Genomic DNA, 23,033 nt, shown 5'->3' with positions numbered 1-23,033 from the left:
TTTCAGCTTGATCATATAAGACAACCTCTGATATTTTAATTATATTCTTTATTCTGAAAATCTTAATTTGTTAACCGGATTTTATGGTAGGACAAAATATCTAATCCTAAAGTACAAGGATTAAAAAATAAATTGTTAATGCTTAAAAAATGTTTCAGGAACATGCAATTCTGTCAAATATTAGATTATATAAAAAAATGTCTGATTTTGAAAGAGAAGAATTGGAGTCCTTACAAAAGACTATAGTTAAAGAATATGTTTCACGTTATAAACTTAAAAAGTTACCTTCCTATATGAATCATGTTGTTGACTCTTCAGACTTGGTAAGTTATTTTTGTAATCCATAAATGCAATAGTTTATGTTTAACAATATGAAATTCTAGCATTAACAATAGTAGCACTTTCATCCTTTATCAGTATTGTATCTTTATCCATGCTTGTCTAGATTTCAGTACCAATAATCCACAATGTTTGAATTAATGCTATTAAAAATGTGGTCTGCTTTATTTCTAAAATTAAAAAAATTATATATTATTCAACAGCTCACGTAAATTAAAAGATATGAATGAAGCTTTTATAAATCCAAAATAAGATTTTACATCTGATTTTAGAAGGTTGGTAAAATATTAGTCTCTTATTTTGAACTTTTTGTCAAATTTGTGTGATACATAAGAAATGATTTTACTGAGAATTGTTAACTAATCAAGATATTGTTAACTACTTTGTTCTTATTAAGCTCTTGATAACTGTGTTTGGTTATAAAATGACTCTTTGATTTTGATTTCCTAAAATTCTGGGCTTTATGAATCATAATCTACAAAAATTTGGTTACCAAATACTCAATGTATATATATGCATGGATTAACTTTATATCTCTGGGGATAATGTAATTTAATCAAGAAAATCTTAGTGGTTATCTGTGATCTGAATACAAAAATATTTTTTTTTAAATTACATCTATCGACTTAGTTGAAAATTTCAAATACTTTGATATGTGTATTTGGACAACGTAATGAATGGACAGCTATATATAAGTAGCTGTTAAATATTGTAAAGCCTATTGCACAAAATAATACAATGTACACTAGAAAATTTTTGTTAGAAATTTCTTTTATTATAATGCTGAATTTGGATGCATTTGCAAGGAAGTTGATTAACCTGCTAAGGAATCCACATTCTAGGCAGGAAAGTGGATCCCTTTGCATATTTTTACTCTTTTTTTATGGCTTCTCAGTTTTTTATGGCTTCTCAGTTGAATTTTGTTAAATTCTTTAATTTAACAAAATTCTTTCTCTCTTCTTTTACTCCCTCTCTCACCACCCACCCCCATCTCCCCTATTCTATCTTTTTGGATGCATCCGTATACATATTGAAATAATTTACTCTGGTCTGGTCAATGGACAATTTGAAGTTTTACATCATCAAAAGTTTACTCTTGACAATGCAACATAATAAAAGGTAAGTAAAAGGTTTTGAAAGGAAAACTTGATTAAAAAATGAAGTTAAAATATTTTAGATGGGATAGTTCAGAAAAAAAAACTGATTTCTTTTGTAGTATCTGTAGTAAAAATATTTCTGTAATGGAAAGAAGATAAACAAATGATTATGCAACTTGAGTTCTGAGCTACTACTGGCTCAGCTGAAATAATAGCTATTAATTGATGTGGAAGGGCGTAGATTCATACATTTTTTTTAATTTCATTCATTTCTTGTCATTTTTTCTAATAATAACACTAGTCAACACAAAATTTATATCTAACATGTTATAAAACTTTTCTCGCTGTAATTTGGGTGCTGATTACAACAAAGTTGCCTACTACAGACCTTAAAATCTTATTTAGTCTATCTTCACATATCTGTCACAGAGTTATTAATATTTTGCTACATTTTCATCAATTCTTTATAATACAAAAGTGATTTTTTCTCATTTTTATTTGCTACAACATGGCTTCTGCAAAAGTTCATGGATATTAAAATCATCCAGACAGTTTTTGTTTTGTCTGTGGTAAATTTACACCTAAATCTCAATGAAAGACTCTGAATTGATAAAAACAGTTTGTAAATTTTATTTTGCTTCTGTACTCGGGGATCAACATAAAATCTGGGCACCTCATGTTATTTTAATATTGTACTCAGTACCTTTAACTGAAATGGTTGAAGGGGAAACAACAAGCCATGCCATTTGCTGTACTGATATTTGATGTGAACCTGAGGATCACTTGACTGACTGACTACTAATTTTGTGTGGTAAGTATATTTGAATCTTCATTCAAAAATAGAAAGTTCATAAGCTATGCAAATGTAAGCCGGTACCACACAGAGAGGAGTTATCTGTACTTGTACAACCATCTAATCTGACATTGCTAGAAGAATAATCTGAAAATGAAGCAGATGATGTAGAGGATGTGAAGAATTTCTTCATTTATCTGATGAGATATCTCTTCATTTAATTCACCTACATGAACTTAATGATACACGATTTAAAGTTATCAAAGCAGTAAGCTGAACTTCTGAGGTCTAGATTCCAACAATGGAATCTTTCAATGGGAAAACAAAAGTTACCATGTTTAGAACATAAAATAAAACTCTTTCAACTTATTTTATTATGAAAAATTCATTATGCGTTTGTACTGATATCAATGGCCTGATGAAAGGGCTTGGAATTCACCATATTCCTGAAGAATGGTGTCTTTTTATTGACTCTTCTAAATTTAGCATGAAAGAAGTTTTATTATTTCATAGTAGTAACAAACAGCCATCCATTCATTATCTCATGCAGCCGACATGAAAGAAACGTATAAATTATGGCATCAGTATTAGAAGTAATAAAATACAATGACCATATTTGGCAAGTTTGTAGTGATGTGAAAGTTGTTGCGTTACTTCTTAGTTTACAAGGTGGGTTTATAAAATGCAGTTGTTTTATTTGTCTTTGGGATAGACATGATAAAAAAAATTATTACCAGGTAAAGAACTGGCCATTGCAGCAGAACTTTGTAGCTGGTGAAAAAAATGTAAAGCATTTATCATTAATTGAGAATGGTAAAATCATTCTGCCGCCACTTCACATAAATTTTAGACTCATGAAAAATTTTGTAAAGGCACTAGATAAAGATGGACCACCATTTAAAAATGAGTTTTCCTAAAGTGAGTGATGGTAAGCTCAAGGAGGGTATATTTATCAGTTTACAAATCATGAAACTGCTTAAGGACTCAACTTTTGAGTTTATAAAATATAATGTATCTCTGTGCTTTTTGTATTATGTGAATAGTAAGTAATTGTAATTGAACTATTTCTGTCATTTACTTTTAAAAAAATATTATTTTTTATTGTTTTTCATTAATAATTATTTTCATATATTTAAAAGTTTTTTCATTCAAAATCTACAGTTTTCGTTTTTTGTATTTTACAAATATGTAAATTTTTAACAGTATAATTGAGTATTTATAAAAAAAATGAAATGAAAATGTGTAAAAACTGTTCATTGTTAATTATTGCTATTCCTTGATTGAAATACAATCATATCACGTTTATTTACGTAACATATGTAATGGAAAAATCAATAATTTTATCTAAAAATAAGTCAAAAAAAAAAAAGAAATATATTGAGCTCTTTCAGGCTGATGGCATTTGCACATTGAATAACTCGTGGGTGAAATCATTATATAATCTACACTTATAAATAAACATCAGTGTATAATCTCCAGTTAGACATAATATTGAAAAGCAGTTGTAAAATTACAGAGTAAAAACATTGTTTATTAGCTGTAGCAGTCACAAAACATTGTGAAAAAATGGGTAAACATGGACTACGATAGTCGTCTATCTGTCATCGGCTAAATCACAAATACCAGTGGTTATTGCAACCATTGTAGTCCATTATAATAAAATACAAAAAAAAAATTAAAAACATTTAAATGGTTTTTTATTTAAATTTAATTATTTCTTTTTTGAAAAAAAAAATTTTGTCAATCAGTAACATTTTTATTTTTTTGGCAGCATTGAAAGTGTTAATTACAGTGTTCGTATAGCACAATAATTTCTTATTATTTTTCTTTTAATAATTAATTGCATGTTAATGCAGCACAAATAATTAATAATTCCAACTTATTAAAAAAAAAATCAGCTAAAAAAGAGCGAGAGTGAGAGGGGGTAATTACAGCAATTAAAATGTGCTCATAGTGAGTCATTTCTATACTTTAATCAATCAGTATTACATAATTTGTAAACAGTATTCATAGTTCTAACTTAATCATTAAAAATGTAGTAATAAATACAATAATAATAGTAGATTTATTCAAATGAAAGGAAAAAAATACTGCAAGTAAAATTTTTTTTTGGTTGTTTGATGACATCACCACAATAAGCTCGAAGAGTATGCGCGGGATATGGAAATGTAGCGTATGAAAAAATGCCATGCCTTACCGGGGTTCGAACCCAGGACCTCCGGGTGAAAGGCCGAGATGCTACCAGTCGCATCACGGAGGCCGATGTGAGTGGCGCCAGCCTCCGTGGTGCGAGTATTTTGTTGTATGCTTTGAAAAATGGTAGCTGGTATTACAGTCACAACCTTATAGAATTAAATGATATATCTACTACTGTATTAGTAAATCACATTTTCATTCAAATCTATGAATAATGAATTTAAATTATCTACTTAAAATACTACTAATTATTATATCTATTAAATTCTATTAAAGTGTGTTTACCATGGTGGTTAAAGCACTTTATCTAGGTGTGTATAAAATGTGAGGGTGGGTTAATGAAATACTCATGTTTGAAGGCAGGTAGCCTTGCTGAGGAAAGTTGGCATTACTACAGTATGCTACCATCTATCAAACGATGCCACACAAAATTTCAGACTGATTCGTAGATTAGTTTTTGTTTGACAGCCATTTGCATTAAACATATTTGGTGTTTTTTGATACATTGGAAAAAAACAATATCGATCCATAATTCGCTTTTTATTTTTGGATGGAAAAACTTGCGAAGAAATAAAAGCGAAGTTGGATTCTTCCATAAGGACTCTTCACCATCTATGACAACTGTGAGATATTGGTTTAATGAATTTAAACGTGGCCATACATCTGTTTTTGATGAGGAGCGCCAAGGTCGCTCAGCAGATGTGGTTACTGAGGAAATCGTTGAAAAGGTCCGTGATTTGATTCTTGCCGATTGCCGAATGAAAGTGCACGAAGTAGCAGAGGCCATAAGTGTGTCATACAGTATGGCAATAAACATTTTACATGATAAGTTAAGAATGAGAAAGCTGTCAGCTTGATGGGTGCTACAGTTGCTCATTTCAGACAAGTAAGTATGGCTATCAACTTCGAAACAATGTTTGAACTTCTTTAAGTGAAAGCCACAGAAGTTTTTACATCATCACCATTGATGAAACCTGGATCCATTATTATATGCCAGAGGTCAAACGATAATCAAAACAATGGGTTTTCCAGGCGAATCTACTCCAAAGAAGGGCAAGACTGTCCGTCGGGTGGAAAGGTCATGGCTACAATTTTTTGGGATGCGAAGGGAATAATCCTCATAAACTTTCTGAAAAAAGGAAGCATAATCATAGGGCAGTACTGTAGTAAATTATTGGACTAATTCAACGAGAAATTGAAATTGACATGGCCTCACTTGGCAAATAAAAAAGTTCTCTTTCATCACGACAACGCACCAGCTCACTAATCCAGAATCGTCATGATTCTGGATTAGTGAGCTGATTCATACAATTGTATGAATTGTGCCACAGATTGCTGCTGCATCCACCACATTCGCCCGACCTGGCTCCCTACGACCTCTTTCTGTTCTCCAACATGAACACATGGCTTGCAGAAAAAAAATTCGGCTCAAACAAAGAGGTCATCCTTGAAACAGAAGTCTGTTTTGAAGAGTTTGAGAAATCATATTTTTTAGCGGGTTTAAAAAAATGGCAGTGACATTGGGAAACATGTATCCTACTAAAAGCAGATTATGCAGAAAAATAAAAAAAATTTTATGAAAAACTTACATTTTCATTGCTAACATGGGTACTTATTGATCCATCTTCTTAAAATGTGGTAAAGAAGATAGTGAGAATTTTATATAGGTGTGTGTAATAAATCAATTACAAATACACAGAGTGTTTGTAAGCTGATAAATATTAAAAACTAGTCAAATTTTACAGAACATATATAAAAAAAAGGAAAACGCGTGATTTATAGAATAAAAATATTGGAAATAAACTACAATAAATGTAAAACAGTAGTGATTGAAAATTGACATGTAATTAAAAATAGTGACAATAAAAATATTATAAACGAGCAATTAGTTTTTGTTAAAGACGAATGGATTAGGAGAATTTTAGATTTTAAAGTACTAGATTACTTATATAATCACCAGGTCGATGTATAATACCCTATAATAAATATTCAATTTTAACTCAATAACTTGAGAGAATAAAAACTCTCTAAAAATTGTTAATATTAAATTATGATTTTATTTAACAAACACCTGAAGAAGCTGTGGGTATGATGAAAACCGTGAGTGGCCATGATGATGTTAATTTAATAGATGTGGTAATAAGCAGTATTTTAAGGTAAATAATTTTAATTTATTTTAAGACTTGAATTTTATACTACTAGATTGATTATAAATATAATATGATATAAATATATATATGTATTTTTTTTTTTTACAGATAGCTAAAGGACTTGGGTTGAATGTTGATGGTAAATTTGATGAAGGTTCTTTCAATGATAAACTGAATAAACCTAATTTAGAAATGAACGTAATGTTAGAGATGATTAAAAAATCACTTGATTTAGTTAAACATGAATGGACGTTTGATTATAAGATTGTCTGGATTGATGTACGTTTACTGTTTAAATAAGTTATAACCAAGTTATATCATTTCAGCCAATAGAAAAATCATTTTTGTGACACCCACCATCTTAGATTTTGATCAATCTTGGAACATTTTATACTTTTTCTTAGATACATAAGTACACCAAAATTTTTCTCTTATATATTTTTCTCTTTGGCATTCATTTTATAGCTATTTCAGAAAAAAGATATCTGTACATACCAGAAGTTCTTAAGAATATTTTGTTAAATTAATTTTCAAAGATTCCAACTGATTGAATTATCTGCCATATATATGCCACAATAAAAGTAACATTTTAGAACTAACTGTTGTATTTTATTATAGAGTTTTACTTTTTATATAAAATTATTTTATCCAGTTACCTATATAAATTGTCTATCAATATTTAATTGTATTTTTTTAACCAACTCGAGCAACCTAAGTACAGAATTACAAAGTAAGTGAAATGACACTTACCTTATTTTTCTTTTCTTTATTACAATAGCACTTTTACAAGATCCTGCACTATCAGTTATATATAAATTATATAATATTACATATCAAACAACAATTTTTTTTTTAGAATAAAAATTAAAAGATTAAAATTGTTAAAATGACTATCATATACAAAACATGAAGTGAATTAAATAAAATAACTACATATATCTAAATGACGTCAATTAAGAATTAAAAATTTAATTTAAAAATAAAAAAAAAATAGAAAATTTATACCATGTAACCTAGCCAGCCCATTTTACATTACTGGGTGGATTTGAAATTATTTATATAGATTCTGATTGTAACTATTTTTATCTAAAAACATGCTGTCATCTGTTGCTGCTTTTATGAGTGTCATCTTCATATTCTGCCTAAAAGTTAATCAAGTTAGAAATTCTTTTGTACTTATATATATATAATCTCTCCAAAATACCCAAATTTTTATTATTATTTAAATTTAATTTCTTGATTTCCACTATTTAAAAATTTGTCCAAATGTCAGATACAGAATGTCTGTTATTAATAAGGTGCTCAGCAACATTATATAAACCCAATCTACCATTTTTATAATTTCTAATGTGTTCTAAAAATCTAATTTTAAAAGACCTATTACTTTTACCTATATATATATATGGATTGTGACCATATATATGGTCACAATCATTGCATTTTATTTTATAAATTCCACATGAATTATATAAGTCGTTATGATTGTTATTTTTTAAATATTTTATTATATGATTGCCTTGTATGCCAGCTTAAATTTACTTTTATCATAAATATTGTTTATATTTTCAACTGCATTACTATTGTATAAACATATGTCGTCAATTTTTTGTGGTAACCATTTATAGGTATAAGAGTTGTGGTATTATTAATTTTTGAAATTTTTTGTATATATTATCATTTAAAGAAATATTATAACATCAAAATTAACAAAAATAATCAATTTATGTCAGTATATAGGAAACTCACAACCAATAAAACCACAATACATAGAAATTCAAACCATTCATGGTCACACAAAATTAATACATATGCACACATGGTTAATAGAGCATTTAATTACACACAATATAATAAAAATAAAAGTAAATTAAACAAAGAGATAGATATAAAACAAATTGCTTAATGGTTATAATATTTCTTTAATATATATAAAATTATGAATGATAAATTATTTATATTTAAAAAGAGAAAGGAAATTAAATTTTAAAACAATGCAGAAATAATTTAATAAACATTGTGTATAATTCACCAAGATATTACATTATTAATTTATACAGTAGAACATGAAGAAATAACAAGCATCTTGCAAAATTCCAGCTATGTAATGAAACAAAGGGAGGAGGTATGCTCACAGACATCGCACCAAGTATCTTCTAAAATAAAACCTTTTGATATTTTTAGAATTAAAACTTGAAGAATAAGATGAAAATGACTTGACTAATCCAAGGCAGTTTTAGTCAGTTGAGTGCTGGTGATAAAATTATGATTAAGCAACCAACAAAAGGAAAAACTCATTCCACATTTCATAACTCTGCTTGGAATCTGATGATTTGAGACATAATGTGTGGTTTGTGATACCCAGAAAAATGTATCAAAGAAATTCAATATTTTACTGATGCTTGGCTTTGTCAGTGTAGGAATACAGAAATTGGAGTTAGTTCCTTAAAGATATTTTATTTCTTCAAATTTTTGATTAAAAATTGGGTATGAGATTCTATGAGAAGTTTGAGAATTAATGCTAGTTACTCACGTAACAGTAAAATAACATAGACTTACTGCTAGTTGTTTGATTGAAACAAATAAGAAAGACTTTGGTTCTTCTTTCTTTAGGTATAATCTATTGCAATAAAATATAAATAAATATAAAATGATAAACTTTGGTTAAAGCTTTTTAAAAAGGGCCAATTTTTAAACAGTTTCAATGCGATTAAAATTAATATAATTTAATAAAAATTTAATATTTTTTTAACAGAACTTGTTTTCTAAATTTTATTAAAGATTATAAAAAAATGTATTGTCTTCAGTTTTCAGATGAACTGCCTTCTACTTCGGGGATTCAAGTAGGTCTACCTGTTTCTGTAGTAAATAATTCAAAATTTTGTTCTGGATATCTGTTAAAAAAATACAATGAAGTTGTTGAGTTATTAGGACCATTGAATGAAAAGAGGTATTTATTACTTTTTTCTTTATTGGTTAACTTTTTGATTTCAGTTTCATTCTAATCTCATACATCAGTATGATTTAACTGATTTTTTATTAGAAGTAATTTTGTTATTTGGTGTTTGTTTTATAAATACTAAAAAAGCTCTTTTTTTCATCAAATTTATAATACATATCCTCGTAGTATGAGCCTCTCTCATAATTGTCATTCTGAACATGGTGGAGATGTATTATGTGTACTACACAGTTTATTTTGTTAATGTATCATTCATTAAATTAATAAAATCATTAGATATAAATAAAATTAGGAAGGACATCTTGTTGTAAAAAAAGTAAATTCTAATATGAAAAATACTCTTTAAGTAGCCACAAAACAAAAAGCAGTTTTTTTTAAGTTTTATCTTGCAGCTTCATAAAAAATTATAGTTTTATTCTTTTTTTCAATAACTAAAAATTTCAATTTATCCGAAGAAAACATGTAGAAACAGTAATTATTATTCATCAAGTTTTATTTTCAGCTACTTTCCTGGTAGTGCTTTTTCAATGTTATATAACTTTTGATGGGAGCATATACATTCAAGAAGAGATTTGTATCTGTTATTAAAGCTTTTCTGTTTTTTACTTATTATAGTATAAATATGGTGACTTAAAAAAAAATGTTACAAGTTAAAAAAATGTTTGTTTTAGCTCTTTGGTAAGATATTTTTTTACACGAAACTATTATATTAATGATAGTTTTACAGTAAATACATAGTTTCATAATTTTGGTTAAAAGCAAGATGTAAAAAGGCTTTTAAAGGAAAGAAATTAAAACTACTGGCAATCTTGGCAAACTTTTAGAGAAGAATATACTTTCTATAAACTGAAACAACTGCACAGACAAGTTCAAAGTTTACATTATATTTTATATACTTACGTGTTCTTACATTTATTTTTAGATCCCTGTTGTCAGAAAAACATCTTTTGTATAGGAAGGAAGGATTGAGAAACTAACTTGTCACTAAATTACTTTGGCACAACACTGAAAGAAATTTGTCCTTTCTATAACCGTTATTCTAGAAAAATCTCCTACTGCTACTACTTTAACTTTTTACTGAGCCTGATGGAGGCATTGGAAAGGTCTGATTGGTCTTCAGTCCGATACCATATTTATACACATTTTCCGAATATATTATTTACATTTTTTAATGAATGATTATAAAATGTGTAATTTTCCTAATCAATTTTATACTTCCTGCTATTTTGGATTTGGTTGCAAATTTGATTAGATAGAAATCAAAATGCCTTTTTGTAAATAATTCTCTTGGAATTCATTTTGAACCAAAACATATAGTTTTTAGATGGGTTATATTTATTTTATATAAACATTTTAATAAATAGTCTACAGATCATTGAAGTAAACATAAAAAAAAAATTATATGAAATTTACTTTCAGGCACAATATCTTGCATTTTCCATTTACAGCAGTCAAAGTAGCAATAGCCAACAATAGATTGCACTAGCATAGATTGCATGTAACAGTAGTTTGCAGATGAAATGTTGTTTAATCTGATGTTTATTGATCAAATTTGTTGTTTAAAATTATTCTGTTCTTTCAGAATACTTCATATTAATTCCACTACAGTTAATATTTTTAATGTTAATTGCATTCTTTCATATTAATTCCAGTACAGTTAATATTTTTAATGTTACATGCATTCTGTTATTTTAACAGAACTAACTTTGCTACATTTCTGGAAGCTAGAATTCGGTGATACTTAACAGTAAATCTTCAAATATGGTGTTCAGCATTTATACTTGTTGAAAATAAATTCTGTGAGGTTATTTTCCAGATGATGTCATGCTATTACTTGATATTTTTGTTCCACTAATACTGAACACCATCCACATCCAGTGTGCTGGATGTTTTCATCCATAGTGGGATTCAGGAAATTGTAGTGATGATTTACAGTTATATGAGTAAAACTTGCCTTATCTAATTCACTTTTATAGTCTTTTGTATAATCCAACATATAATCTAGCTCAGTAGTCTAGAATTTCACCAAAAAACATTTGTTTGATTTTTTGTCTTACAGATACAGCTGAATATTCATTATTGCAGAACTGCTCACCTGCAATTGTTTTTTCATAATAAAAATAAATTTTTGTCATAGCTAAACACTGATCTCCAACTTTTTGTACGGGCTGTTTTGTGTTGCAAATAAAAAAATTTTTCACAATACATATTTCAGTATATGACTGCATTTTTATTATATTCAGCTGATAATTGCTTAACATGGATATTAGCTTCTTGCAGCAGTAGTAATTGCGTCATGTAATGGTAACAAATGGCAGTCAGGATCCTTTAAATGTGTTACGAACTCTTATACCGATTTGATTGATCCAGGGATGCTAAATGGTAAATGATGTTAAATTTACAAAGAATGGGAAAATTGATTGGACCCAAGTATTTTGAAAATAGACATACAGATATAGCTTAGCCTGTAGTTTCAGCATGGTGGCGGCAGACCTCATACAGAAAATTACTTACCCCGCAACTGTCTTGATTATGCATTTGAGGTCACTGAATTGGAAAGAAAAACCTGTAGACTGACCTGCCTGATAACTAGACCTCTCTCCGCTGGACTTCTTTTTTTTTTAAATTCTGAAAAAGCTTTCAAAAAAGTTGTACTTCAAATATCTTCGGTGGAATTGAAGATAATGAGTGTCATGTGGATGGAGAAGAAGAAAATGCTATTTCTCTAGATTACACAACTATTAGTGATGACTGATTAAAATCATGCAAGATATCTATCTGTCTGTTTCAATTGTGTTTTATTGTTTTTACTACTCTTATCATGCACAATATAAAATAAGATTATTTTAGACCTTGTACAAATAAGAATTTTTTATGCGTATTCTCAAACATTGTGTATTATTTTTCTGTTATGAGAGTATGTGATGTTTTTACAAGTATAAAATTTTACTCGATCTTATATATCATCAGAAAAAGTGTTTTTGTACAGTTATAATTAAGAAATTAAAATCAATATTTCAAAGGAATTTTTTCTTAAAATTTGTCCTCTAAAAGTCTAGTGCACATGATAACACAGATAAGCTAATTAACTATTTTTTCTTCTTATAGCCTTTTTTCTCCCTTTTTGACATAACTAATATTGTTTGAGGTTTATAATAAACTTTGTAAAATTAGTGTTATAAAATTTCTTTGTAACTTACTGCTAAATATTCCCAAGATTTCCTTCAAAGTAATCTAGGGAAGCTGTATACTGATGCTAATGCCTAGTTTTCTGTTCAAAACAGCTTTTGAACTAGTTTTGTGGGATTGCCTTATGAGCTTCCATCATATCGGGGTCTTAATGTTAAAAAAAAAATCTCTTTATATTTATATTTCTTTAAGAAAAGGAAACTGTCCCATTTAATTAGATACAATGAATAGGATGATGTTCCAACACTAATTTGTTTTTCTGCTTAAAATTCTCTTTGACAGACATTGCTGGGTGAGCAGGTGTGTTGGTATGATTTAAGATTCCCAAGTTGGTGGTAAGAGGGCGTCACCTGAGTGAGTATGTTAATACACTAGGGCTGACGTGTATAAACGGTGAAGATATGACGTTCCGTAGACGAATGTCGTGTTCGGCAATAGATTTAGCCTTTACAACGAGTACTGATATTAACGACTTCTTTGATTGGAGGATTATTAATAAAGAGAGTTTATCGGACCATCTATTTATAGCATTTGAGTCCCAATCCAGGGAAATTCGTGTAATGTCGGGAAGGCTGATCGTCTCCAAAAAAGGATGCTTACGGTTTAGGGACAGAATAATCCTAAGACTTGCTGGCGATATGTCCCCCGAAGACTTTGTGGAACAAGTTCAAGAGGAATGCGGAAAAGTGGGGGTCTTAGTTTATCCCCGGAGGCAGCAACATGCTTACTGGTGGTCGCCTGATTTGGAACAACTACGGAAGGCAGCATGGAAAGCAAGAAGAGCCTACCAAAGATCGGGTAGGCAGAATGCTAGATTAAGGGATGCTGCGCGTGAGGTATACGTGGAAGCAAGGAATGCGTATAATGCATCAATTAAAAGGGCTAAAGCCAGTTGCTGGAAGCGACTGTGTCAAGATATAGATGCTGATCCATGGGGCAGGGGTTTTAAAATTGTTACCAACAAGTTAGGGAAGAGATTACCTGCCTTAACAGACAATAAGATCCATCGTATTGTTAAGGAATTATTTCCTCAGCAAGCGGATCCTATTCGGGAAGAGATTGTGGATAATAACTTTGAACTTCTTGACGCTAGTGAGCTATTAATGGCGGTGAAAAGACTGAAGCTACATAAGGGACTCGGGCCAGATGGCATTCCAGCCGAGATAATCAGAATATTAGCAGAGAGGATGCCTGCAGAGCTTCTTAATATCATGAATAAGATCCTGAGAGATGGTTGTATTCCAATGCAATGGAATGAGTCCAGGTTGGCCTTTATCAAGAAACCGGGGACCGATGACTTACAAGTAGCATATAGACCTATATGCATGATTAATAACATCTGCAAACTCCTAGAGAGATTGTTGGAATTGCGGCTGAAAAATGCAATTGAAGAACATGGTGGCCTTTCTAACGCACAATTTGGTTTCCGTAAGGGGCGTTCTACGGTGGGTGCTGTTAAGACAGTTATGCGTCTGGTGGACGAAGCGGCATCGGGTACTTGGCGTACCAGGAAGATACTAATTGTGATATTGCTTGATGTGAGCAATGCTTTTAATTCGCTGAAATGGGATGCGATCCTACAAGCGTTGAGAGATAAGGATATTCCTGGATACCTAAGAAGAATTATCTAGAATTACCTGCAGGATAGGTTTGTTGTTTGTCACCAGGGTAGATCCTGCTTCCGCTTCAAAGTGACATGTGGAGTGCCTCAAGGCTCTGGCTTGGGGCCACTCCTTTGGAATCTGGTCTATGACGGAATTCTCGGGCTGAGTTATCCTCTGGGTGTTTTCCCAGTGGCTTTTGCTGACGACCTGGCCTTGGTTGTTACTGGAAAAACTGAAGTAGAGGTATCGGAGAAGGCAAACGTAGCGATACGAATGGCAGAAGTCTGGATGTCCACTAAAGGCTTAAAACTTTCACATGGTAAAACAAAATACGTAGTCATGACAGGTCGTAGGAGAATATCTGACATCCTAATTCGAGTAGGGGGTAATCTTGTCCAGCAACAGACTTCAGCCAAATATTTAGGGATCTGGCTTGACAAGAGGAGGAGTTTTACGGCACACGTGAATGAAATACGTAAACGAGCTGAATGCACGGTCAAAAATCTTAGCAGATTACTCGGTAATATGACAGGATCCAGAACTGCGAAGCGTAAGATTTACGCTCACGTAGTTAATTCAATCTTACTTTACGGTATACAAGTCTGGGAAAGAGCTCTGCGTGCCGACAAGAACAGAAGAGCCCTTGAAGGAATTCTACGGCGCATGGGCTTAAGAGTGATATGCGCATATTCTTCAGTCTCCACCTAGGCAGTACTCGTAATTGCAGGAGTTCCTCCGCTTAAACAACTGGCGGAGATGCGAGTGAGTATAGCATGTGGACAACCTTCTAAAGAAGCATATGAAGAGATGCTGCGTAATTGGCAACATCGTTGGGATGTAGCCAACACGGGACGATGGACACATCGTTTGATACCTTTGATCCGACCATGGATAGAAAGGAAGTTCGGGGACATAAATTACTGGATAACGCAATTTTTTACAGGGCATGGGTCGTTCAGGTCCTATTTATGTGCAAGACTAAGGGTAGATAACAACAACTGTCCTTACTGTGGGGCATATGATTCCCCTGAACATGTAGTATTTGAATGTAACCGTTGGACTGAAAGCAGGCAATCCTGTGTAAGACGTATAGGGCCATTATCTACGGAGAATGTGGTGGATAAAATGCTACTTAACGCGGATAACTTTAATGTGATCTCGTCGTTTATAACCGCAGTTATAAAGAAGAAAGATAAGGAAGCTCGTCAAGAAGAAACCGCTCGCTGATGACGGCTTGTCGTAGGTGGAATTTCCACCTACGAAATAAAAGAGCTAACCGGTGAACTGACCTGCCGTGCCGGACATACAGCCGGCGGGCGGGGAGGCGAGCTAGAGTAAAGGACACTCCTCTGGCGCGAGTCAAACTTGATTGTAGATCCGTTCCAGAGGAGTAGGTGGGAATATAAAAAAAAAAAAAAAAAGTTGGTGGTAAGAAGTTTGTGACTTTTCATTTAATTTTGGTTCTTTTCTGTTATCACCTCCCTCCCCCCATTTTAGCTTACAATTTTGGTTTATTAAATTTTCACAAACATTGTAACATGATATATGATACATTGCGGACAGATTTGGTTAGATTAAATAAAATAAAAATATCTCAGAAATATGGAATGAAAACAAAACTTGTACTTAAACATCAACATGTGATATTCTGCCTGTTGGCAAGTCTGTGCCACCATTGTTTGCACCTCATACTTTACTTTTCAACTCATCATAATCTTCACTACACTTTATGTCATTTATTAACTTCAGTCTCTTCTTTCCTCTTATTTTTTCTCCTTCAATTGAATCTTCAATCACTATATTTATTATTCCTTTTCCCCTATTTACTTGGCCGATACAGTTTCCTTTCCTGCTTCTGATAGTAACCAATATTGCTCTACCATCATTTATTCTTCTTAATACTTCGTCACTTAAACTGTCTACCCATTTTATTTTCTCCATCCTGCTCCACACCCACATCACAAAAGCCTCAATCCTATCTTTTTCCTTTTTCCACAGTCTCCATGTTTCACTACTGTACAAAAGTGTACTCCAAAAATAGCATTTTACCAATTTCTTCCTCAGTTTGGATCCATGTTGCAGCAGAGTAGGGTTTTCTTTCTAAAAAAAAGGCTTCCTTTGCCATAGCAGTTCTCATCTTAATCTCTTATTTACCCTTCCAGTCTAATGTTAGTACTATCCTGAGTTTATTATTCAGTTTTACTTCTTCAACTTTTCTTCTGCTGTTACACATTCATATCTTCCCTCTCATTCACCTTCATAACTTTGTTTTCTTCACATTTACTTTCATCCTGTATTCCTTCATCCGTATTTCCAAAGCTCTTATTATTCCTTGTAATGTCTGTGTCTTTTGCAACAATCAGCAGATTGTCAGCAAATCTGGCAAAATTTATATTTCTTCCATCTATGCTTACTCTTTTTTGGTCATCCAATATTTTTTTCAACATTTCCTCAACATAAAGGGTAAACAATGTTTGCGATAACAACAGCCTTTCCTTTCTCCTCTGGCTAATTCAGACTAATTTGTGAGATTCTCATTTATTTTCACAGCAACTTTTTCCTCATATGCAATTCTTTGATCAGTCTTCTATCCTTCCAGTCAACTCACTTTTCTTTCAGAATCTCAAGTAACTTTTCCCACTCTCTACTTTGTCAAATGTCTTTTCCATATCTACAGAACACAAGCTCAATCCTATTCCTCTTTCAAATCATTCCAATCAGCCCTACAGCTTTCCTTATTTCTTTTCCTTTTCTGAATCCAAACTGTTCTCCTCAGCATTCTCTTTCATTTTTGTAATCAACTTTCTATTTATAACTCTCAGCATTATTTTTTGCAGCATGTAATATTAAGGTGATAGTTCTGCATTTTCAAATTTTTTGGTTCCAACCTTTTTAGGTATCAGTATCATGTTTTAACAAAATCTTCTGGTCAGTATCATAAATTGTATTGCACTTTGAGAATATTTCATCTATTCCTTCATCTTTTAAACATTTAAATAGTTCTGTTGGAAGATCATCTACTCCTGTTCTTCATGTTTTTAATAGCTTGTACAATTTCAGATCTCAAAATTGGTGGGCCTTTTTCCTCTTTCATAATTTCTTATTTCACCTCAACTTTCTGTGTTTCCCATTTTCTTCTCCACACATATACTCTTCCCATATTTTCATGGGAAGAGTACATATGTTTAGTACATAGAGTTCCTCTATGTACTCTTCCCATCGTTTCTTTATCTCATCTTCATAATAAACACTTTTATCATTGTCTTCTCAATTTCTCTCATATTATAAGTCGGATTTCTTCTCTCCTATGTGGTGTTTTTTACCTTCTTAAACAACATTCATACTTCTTTTTCTTTTCTAAATCTTCTGTTTTTACATTCTTCTTTTAGCCACCTTTCCCTAGCTTTATGTGTTTCTTTAATTCATTACTCAATCTATGATAGATTGTTCTTTGTATTCTCCTTTATTTTTATAGTTTCTTCTTCCATTTTTCGTATCATTTCTTGTGTTACCCAATGTTTCTTTGCTCAGGTGCCTTTATAGAAACCAATTCCTTTCTGTGTAGCTTCCCTCGTAGATGATTTTATCTTTGACTACATTTCCTCTGCTGGTTCATTTTCCCTTTTACCTTGAGTAATTAATTGCTTTTGTCAGCATTTTATCCACTTTTACTCTTCCTCCTCTATATTCCATTTCTTCACCTTCATTGCAGTTTGAATTCTTTTCAATTTCATTTCTATTTCCATCATTTAGGAATATTATCATTTTCTATGTCAGCTCCTGAAAGCCCATTTGCCTTCTTAATGACATTCCTGTATTTATTTTCAACTAAAAAATTATCTATTTGAAAGCGAGATCCACCTGTTGGTCTTGTCCAAGTATATCTTCTTTGTTTATAATTCTTAGAAAATGTATTTATAATAAATAAATCCTTCTCTTGGCAAAATTTAACCAGCTTGTCTCCTCTTTCATTTTGTGTTCTCAATCTAAACTTGCCCGCTGTCTTTTCATCTTCGCCATCTTCCACCATGGCATTCTACAATGTATTGATCCCGATAATTATTTTTTTTTATAGCAATCCTGTTTGTTTTCTAATAAATTCTTAATGTAATTATTACATCTTTTCATCATCATTCTTATACTCCAGCATTGGCATGTACACATGAACTGTTCTAGATCCTTTGGCAGCATTCCAATCCTGAAAGATCATCCAAGTAAATTTCTTTTTGTATTCTTCTTGCTATATTATGTTTTACAGCTATTCCAACTCTGTTTTATCCTCTTTCAATTCCTGAATAATATATTATTCAGGAATTCAGAAGTGGGGAAAATTTTTCAAACATTTGTAATTAAATATCAAAAGTTTTAAATATTCCATTCAATGAAACCAAAATAAAAGCAGTTCATTGATTTCCTAAATCTGTCGAACAACACCTCCTACAACAGTTTAGTTAAAAAAGATAATGAAAGAAGAATGGATGAAGAGTTATAAAAAATTCCTTAGAAAATCAAATAGACATAACATATCACATGAGTACTCAGTTGTTCTGAGTACAGAACAACTTACATTAATACTCACTGATATGATGGTCCAGTATTTTTCAATGAATATTTGTCATTTTACTACAAAAAGATTACTTAAGGATGCAAAACAGTTCACCAAGGCAAAGATCAGGGCAAACAACTCAAGTACATACGGGTTAGAAATGCTAAAATGTTTGTTAAGAAGATAGAAAACTCCTTATCAATTCATGTAGCAAGTTCAGCAGATTTGGATAATACCAGAGAATAATCTTAAATAATGTTCATATCTTGTTTTTCCCTTTTTTTTAAAGGTTTAGACCCTTTTAATTGTAGTATAGGTGGATGTAATTTCTTTTTTAAAAAAGTTCTTATTTAAATAAGTGCAATGGTGCTTGTGTTTATGCTAAGAAAGAAATAATAGTGGAAATCATTATTCTTGAGCTACTATTCATCCTTATCATTTTGTTTCTCATTTTAGGTCATTGTATTTACAATATAATAGTATGGAGAGGACAATGGAAATGACATTAAAAAACAAGAATGGGGGAGGAGGGTAATTGAAAAGAACCCTAATTTTTTTATGTAGCTATTTACCACTTCCACAAGTAGGCCTGATACTCTTGTCTCAGTTGGTACAAATTTGTGGTAATCAATTCCTTAAATATTAAAAAAGGCCAACAGCATTCTTTTAAATCTGGACTGACAAAATGTTTTTGAATATAGAAAATAGGCAATCTTTCACTATGCACTTTGTTGCTACACAGGACCTATTTGTTAGACCCTCAGCTCACCTGTGAAGATATGGTTCATAATGTCAGCTTGCCTCTCCAATAGGTCGTGACAAATTTTAGCTCAATAAGCCGTTTTGATATTATTTTTGCTCACACCTTATTCGTGTTAAAAATTTTTTACTTATGTCTTTGTCAATATTTACATGTTTTTTTTTATCTTCAGTGGTTTGATGCAGCTTTCCAAGATTTCCTATCTAGTGCTAGTTGTTTCATTTCAGTATACCCCCTATATCCTACATCCCTCACAATTTGTTTTATATATTCCAAATGTTGCCTGCCTGCACAATTTTTTCTTTCTACCTGTCCCTCCAGTATTAAAGCGACTATTCCAGGATACCTTAATATGTGGCCTATAAGTCTGTCTCTTCTTTTAACTATATTTTTCTAAATGCTTCTTTCTTCATCAATTTGCCGCAATACAATTTGTTGAAACATTTATCACTTTCCATGCTATCCATTGCTTATGACAGTCGATTGATAATTTTGTTTGTTGATGGTTGCTCTGACTTCTTGGTCATCAATAATTTTTTTCTTCCTGCATTTTTTTGAGAAAAGAAAGTGATGAAAATTTGTAATTTTTTATAAGAGGTGAAAAAGAAAACCATTTTGCCAATTTGTAAAGTAATGTTTTCTTTATAGCATTATTCTTATAAACTTATGCCAACCATTTTCATAGTTTCACTTCCACTTCTGTCAACTTTGACAAGAAAATTAATTTTTGTTGTTTTTAATTCATGCAGTGACATTTTGTTGATGATCTACAAAAAATTCACATACAATAATAGAGATCAAACAGACTCTAGGATGTGAAACTACATTGGCCAATAATTATAGCTGTGAAATGGAAGTGTGATAGTGTCAGTTAAAAAATATAGTGTCAATGTGTGATACTGCTACAACAACTCCAGATAAGTGAATTTGTGAAATTTATTATCAGATCTTGTATGCTTTTTATTATTTCTGTGTTTCAGTATGGACAAGTGTTCACAACTACTTTTAAAAATCTGTGATGTGTCTCTCCAACCTTGGCCATCTAACACATGGTTTGCTCAAAAGGAATCAGTAGAACTTATTATAAATGAACTTTCAAATATGGACGATAATTCCAGTCTTCTTTTAGTAGGTTTTCCTTTGTTGACTCAGTTTAATGTTGGATTTGTTTATTTATTAGGATATATGTTTGAAAAGGTATTTATAAATGTTTGTCATTTTTTAACTCATTGGTTTGAAATTTTCTTTCTTATTTTTATCATATAACTTCAAAAGTTACAAGCTGGTGATTCCACAACACTGAAAATATGAAAAAATGAAAAATAAAAATACCATCTGAAATTCTCCAACCCTTATTCCTTCATATTTTGCATTATTATGAGACTGCTATCTGCAGTCCTTTCCTACAAGAAATTAAGATCGTAGAGTTTGGTACTTTAATGAATTTCATTACAAGTTTCTGAAAAAAAGTCTGCGTTGGTAAATACTGGCCTTCTGGAAGGCTGAAACCGTGACCTTTCTCTACCAATACACTCATTCTAGAACCAGGCTTTCAGTTTATGGTGTAAAAATAAAGCTGAAATATGCTGGAGTAATGTAATATAAACTTGTTAATTCTTGTTTCCAAACAATGAAGAGAAATTTATTTTTTCCCGTAATCAAGATCTTGTGTATTGATAGACACTGCATTAGTCTGAAAATTTCTCTGTCATTATATTTTTAATTTCGTAATATTAATTTAACTGATAAAAAGTAGCTTTCCTCTTGTGTAAAGCTTATCCGAAATAAGTTCATCCAAAATAATTACAGTGAGTGGATACAACTAATTTAATTTTTATTCTTTCTGTTACACAGTCATAATAGTATTAGACAGAAGAATGTTAATGACCAAGTTACCAAACAGTTTGATTGTGCATCTCAAGTTCTCCAGTACTCCTATTTTTCATGCTTATATAAAACTTAATGTGAATCCCAGCATATAAATGTAACTTTATAGGTTAAAAAGAGATGTTGAAGTTAATTTCTTGTAATTAATATTTACTTCATGGCTGTAGTGTTAAGCTTGATCCATTATTATACCCATAGATACATTCCTGAGAATGTTTCTAATTGTTAACATCTACCTTCTTAAAATTAACTGTGCTGCTGTTAAATTTTTTGTTCATAAGTATGACATCTTAAATTATCACACAAACAAAAAAATGAATAGTCTCAGGAAGTTTGAGGTTTGAGCAGTAATTTGTTTCTTAATAGCAAAAATTAATTTGCTGCTGAATCCACAATTAGCATCATTGTGTTTGCACAATCAGAACAGTTCAATTTAAATATTCCACAGTGATCATGTTCTTTATATAATGATTTGTTTTGTTTGTTCTGAACACATTATATCAAGACTTAAGATTTATGAGCTGTTTTCTCTTTGTCTTTATTAATGTATGTGAATATGATGGATTTTTTATTTTATTTATTTATTTTTATTTTTTTTTCAATTTTAAGTGGGCCAGTGAGTGTGCTGTAATATCTGTTTTTGTGTGCAAGGTATGTTATAATGTTGAGTTCTTCAGTGTTCTTTTCACATGTAAACAAAATATACCACAAAAAGAACTTTACAACTGTGTAATAAGACAAATTTTCTCCACCTGCCTGTCATAGTAAGCAACTGACAAAAGCAAAAGTACAGAAAATAAAAAAAACAATAGACGCCCATTTGTAATATCCATATCATCTAAATTCACATAATCTATCTGCATTTAGGGAATGGAATGGAATGCAAAGTTGGCAGGAGTCTATTACTCCCTACTTTATCGCAGAACCTGGACAGAGTCCCTTGCTGCTGGATCATTCTAATCGGGCTTGTTTTTAAAAGGGTTATTTTTTAATCTCGGATCTAATTTTTCAAGTTTTGTCTATTATTATTTTAGTGAATTTAAGACGGATTTAATTGCATTCCAATCCGTTGTTAAACCAGCGTTATCGAACCCATTTCATGGGCCGACCGCGGAAGGCTAGGCTTATAAAGCCTGTCCTCCCGACGTAATTCCCCTTCAGACCGTCCACTGAAGTCCTTTCGGTGCTAACTCTTTAATAGGCTAGCAGGAATACGCCACCACGGGGCACTAGCTATAAGGAGGGAGCAATGCGTCCCCTTTTCCGGAGGAGTCGCAATTGCTGGGATATTTTGTCTTACTGTAAGTTTTTTTTAAATTTAGACCGCGTTTTTGTTTTATGCGCGACTTACCGTGTTTGACGTCTTCAAACTGTATAACTCGCGAAAACTTTTCACTCGCGACCCCGGAAACGCGTCTGACGCACTATTCCGTTTATGGCTCATGCGATATGGAGGCCCCTAAGCCTGGTTTGTCGATTTTCGGCTACCGCACCGCACCATCATGGTGGTTCGTCC

The 23,033-nt window shown here is 31.5% G+C and overlaps 1 protein-coding gene across 6 annotated transcripts in view; it reads left to right on the top strand.

Moving 5' to 3' along the window:
- Window positions 1–23,033, top strand: part of LOC142327411 (cap-specific mRNA (nucleoside-2'-O-)-methyltransferase 2-like) — a 91,464-nt gene that overhangs the window by 43,199 nt on the left and 25,232 nt on the right. For 5 of the 6 annotated variants that reach the window (XR_012756981.1, XR_012756982.1, XM_075370446.1 and 2 more), the window contains exons 8-11: window positions 159–323; window positions 6,684–6,854; window positions 9,380–9,522; window positions 20,611–20,827. Coding sequence is in view for 4 of the 6 variants with exons in the window: in XM_075370446.1 (XP_075226561.1) it covers window positions 159–323; window positions 6,684–6,854; window positions 9,380–9,522; window positions 20,611–20,827 (696 nt within the window). In the remaining 2 variants the exon portion in view is untranslated. The remainder of the gene's footprint in view (window positions 1–158; window positions 324–6,683; window positions 6,855–9,379; window positions 9,523–20,610; window positions 20,828–23,033) is intronic. The other variant, XM_075370447.1, reaches the window with a different exon arrangement.

Source organism: Lycorma delicatula, chromosome 7, assembly GCF_047948215.1.
Source record: "Lycorma delicatula isolate Av1 chromosome 7, ASM4794821v1, whole genome shotgun sequence".
NCBI classification, from domain to species: domain Eukaryota; kingdom Metazoa; phylum Arthropoda; class Insecta; order Hemiptera; family Fulgoridae; genus Lycorma; species Lycorma delicatula.
This window is presented reverse-complemented; position numbering and strand designations above follow the sequence as displayed.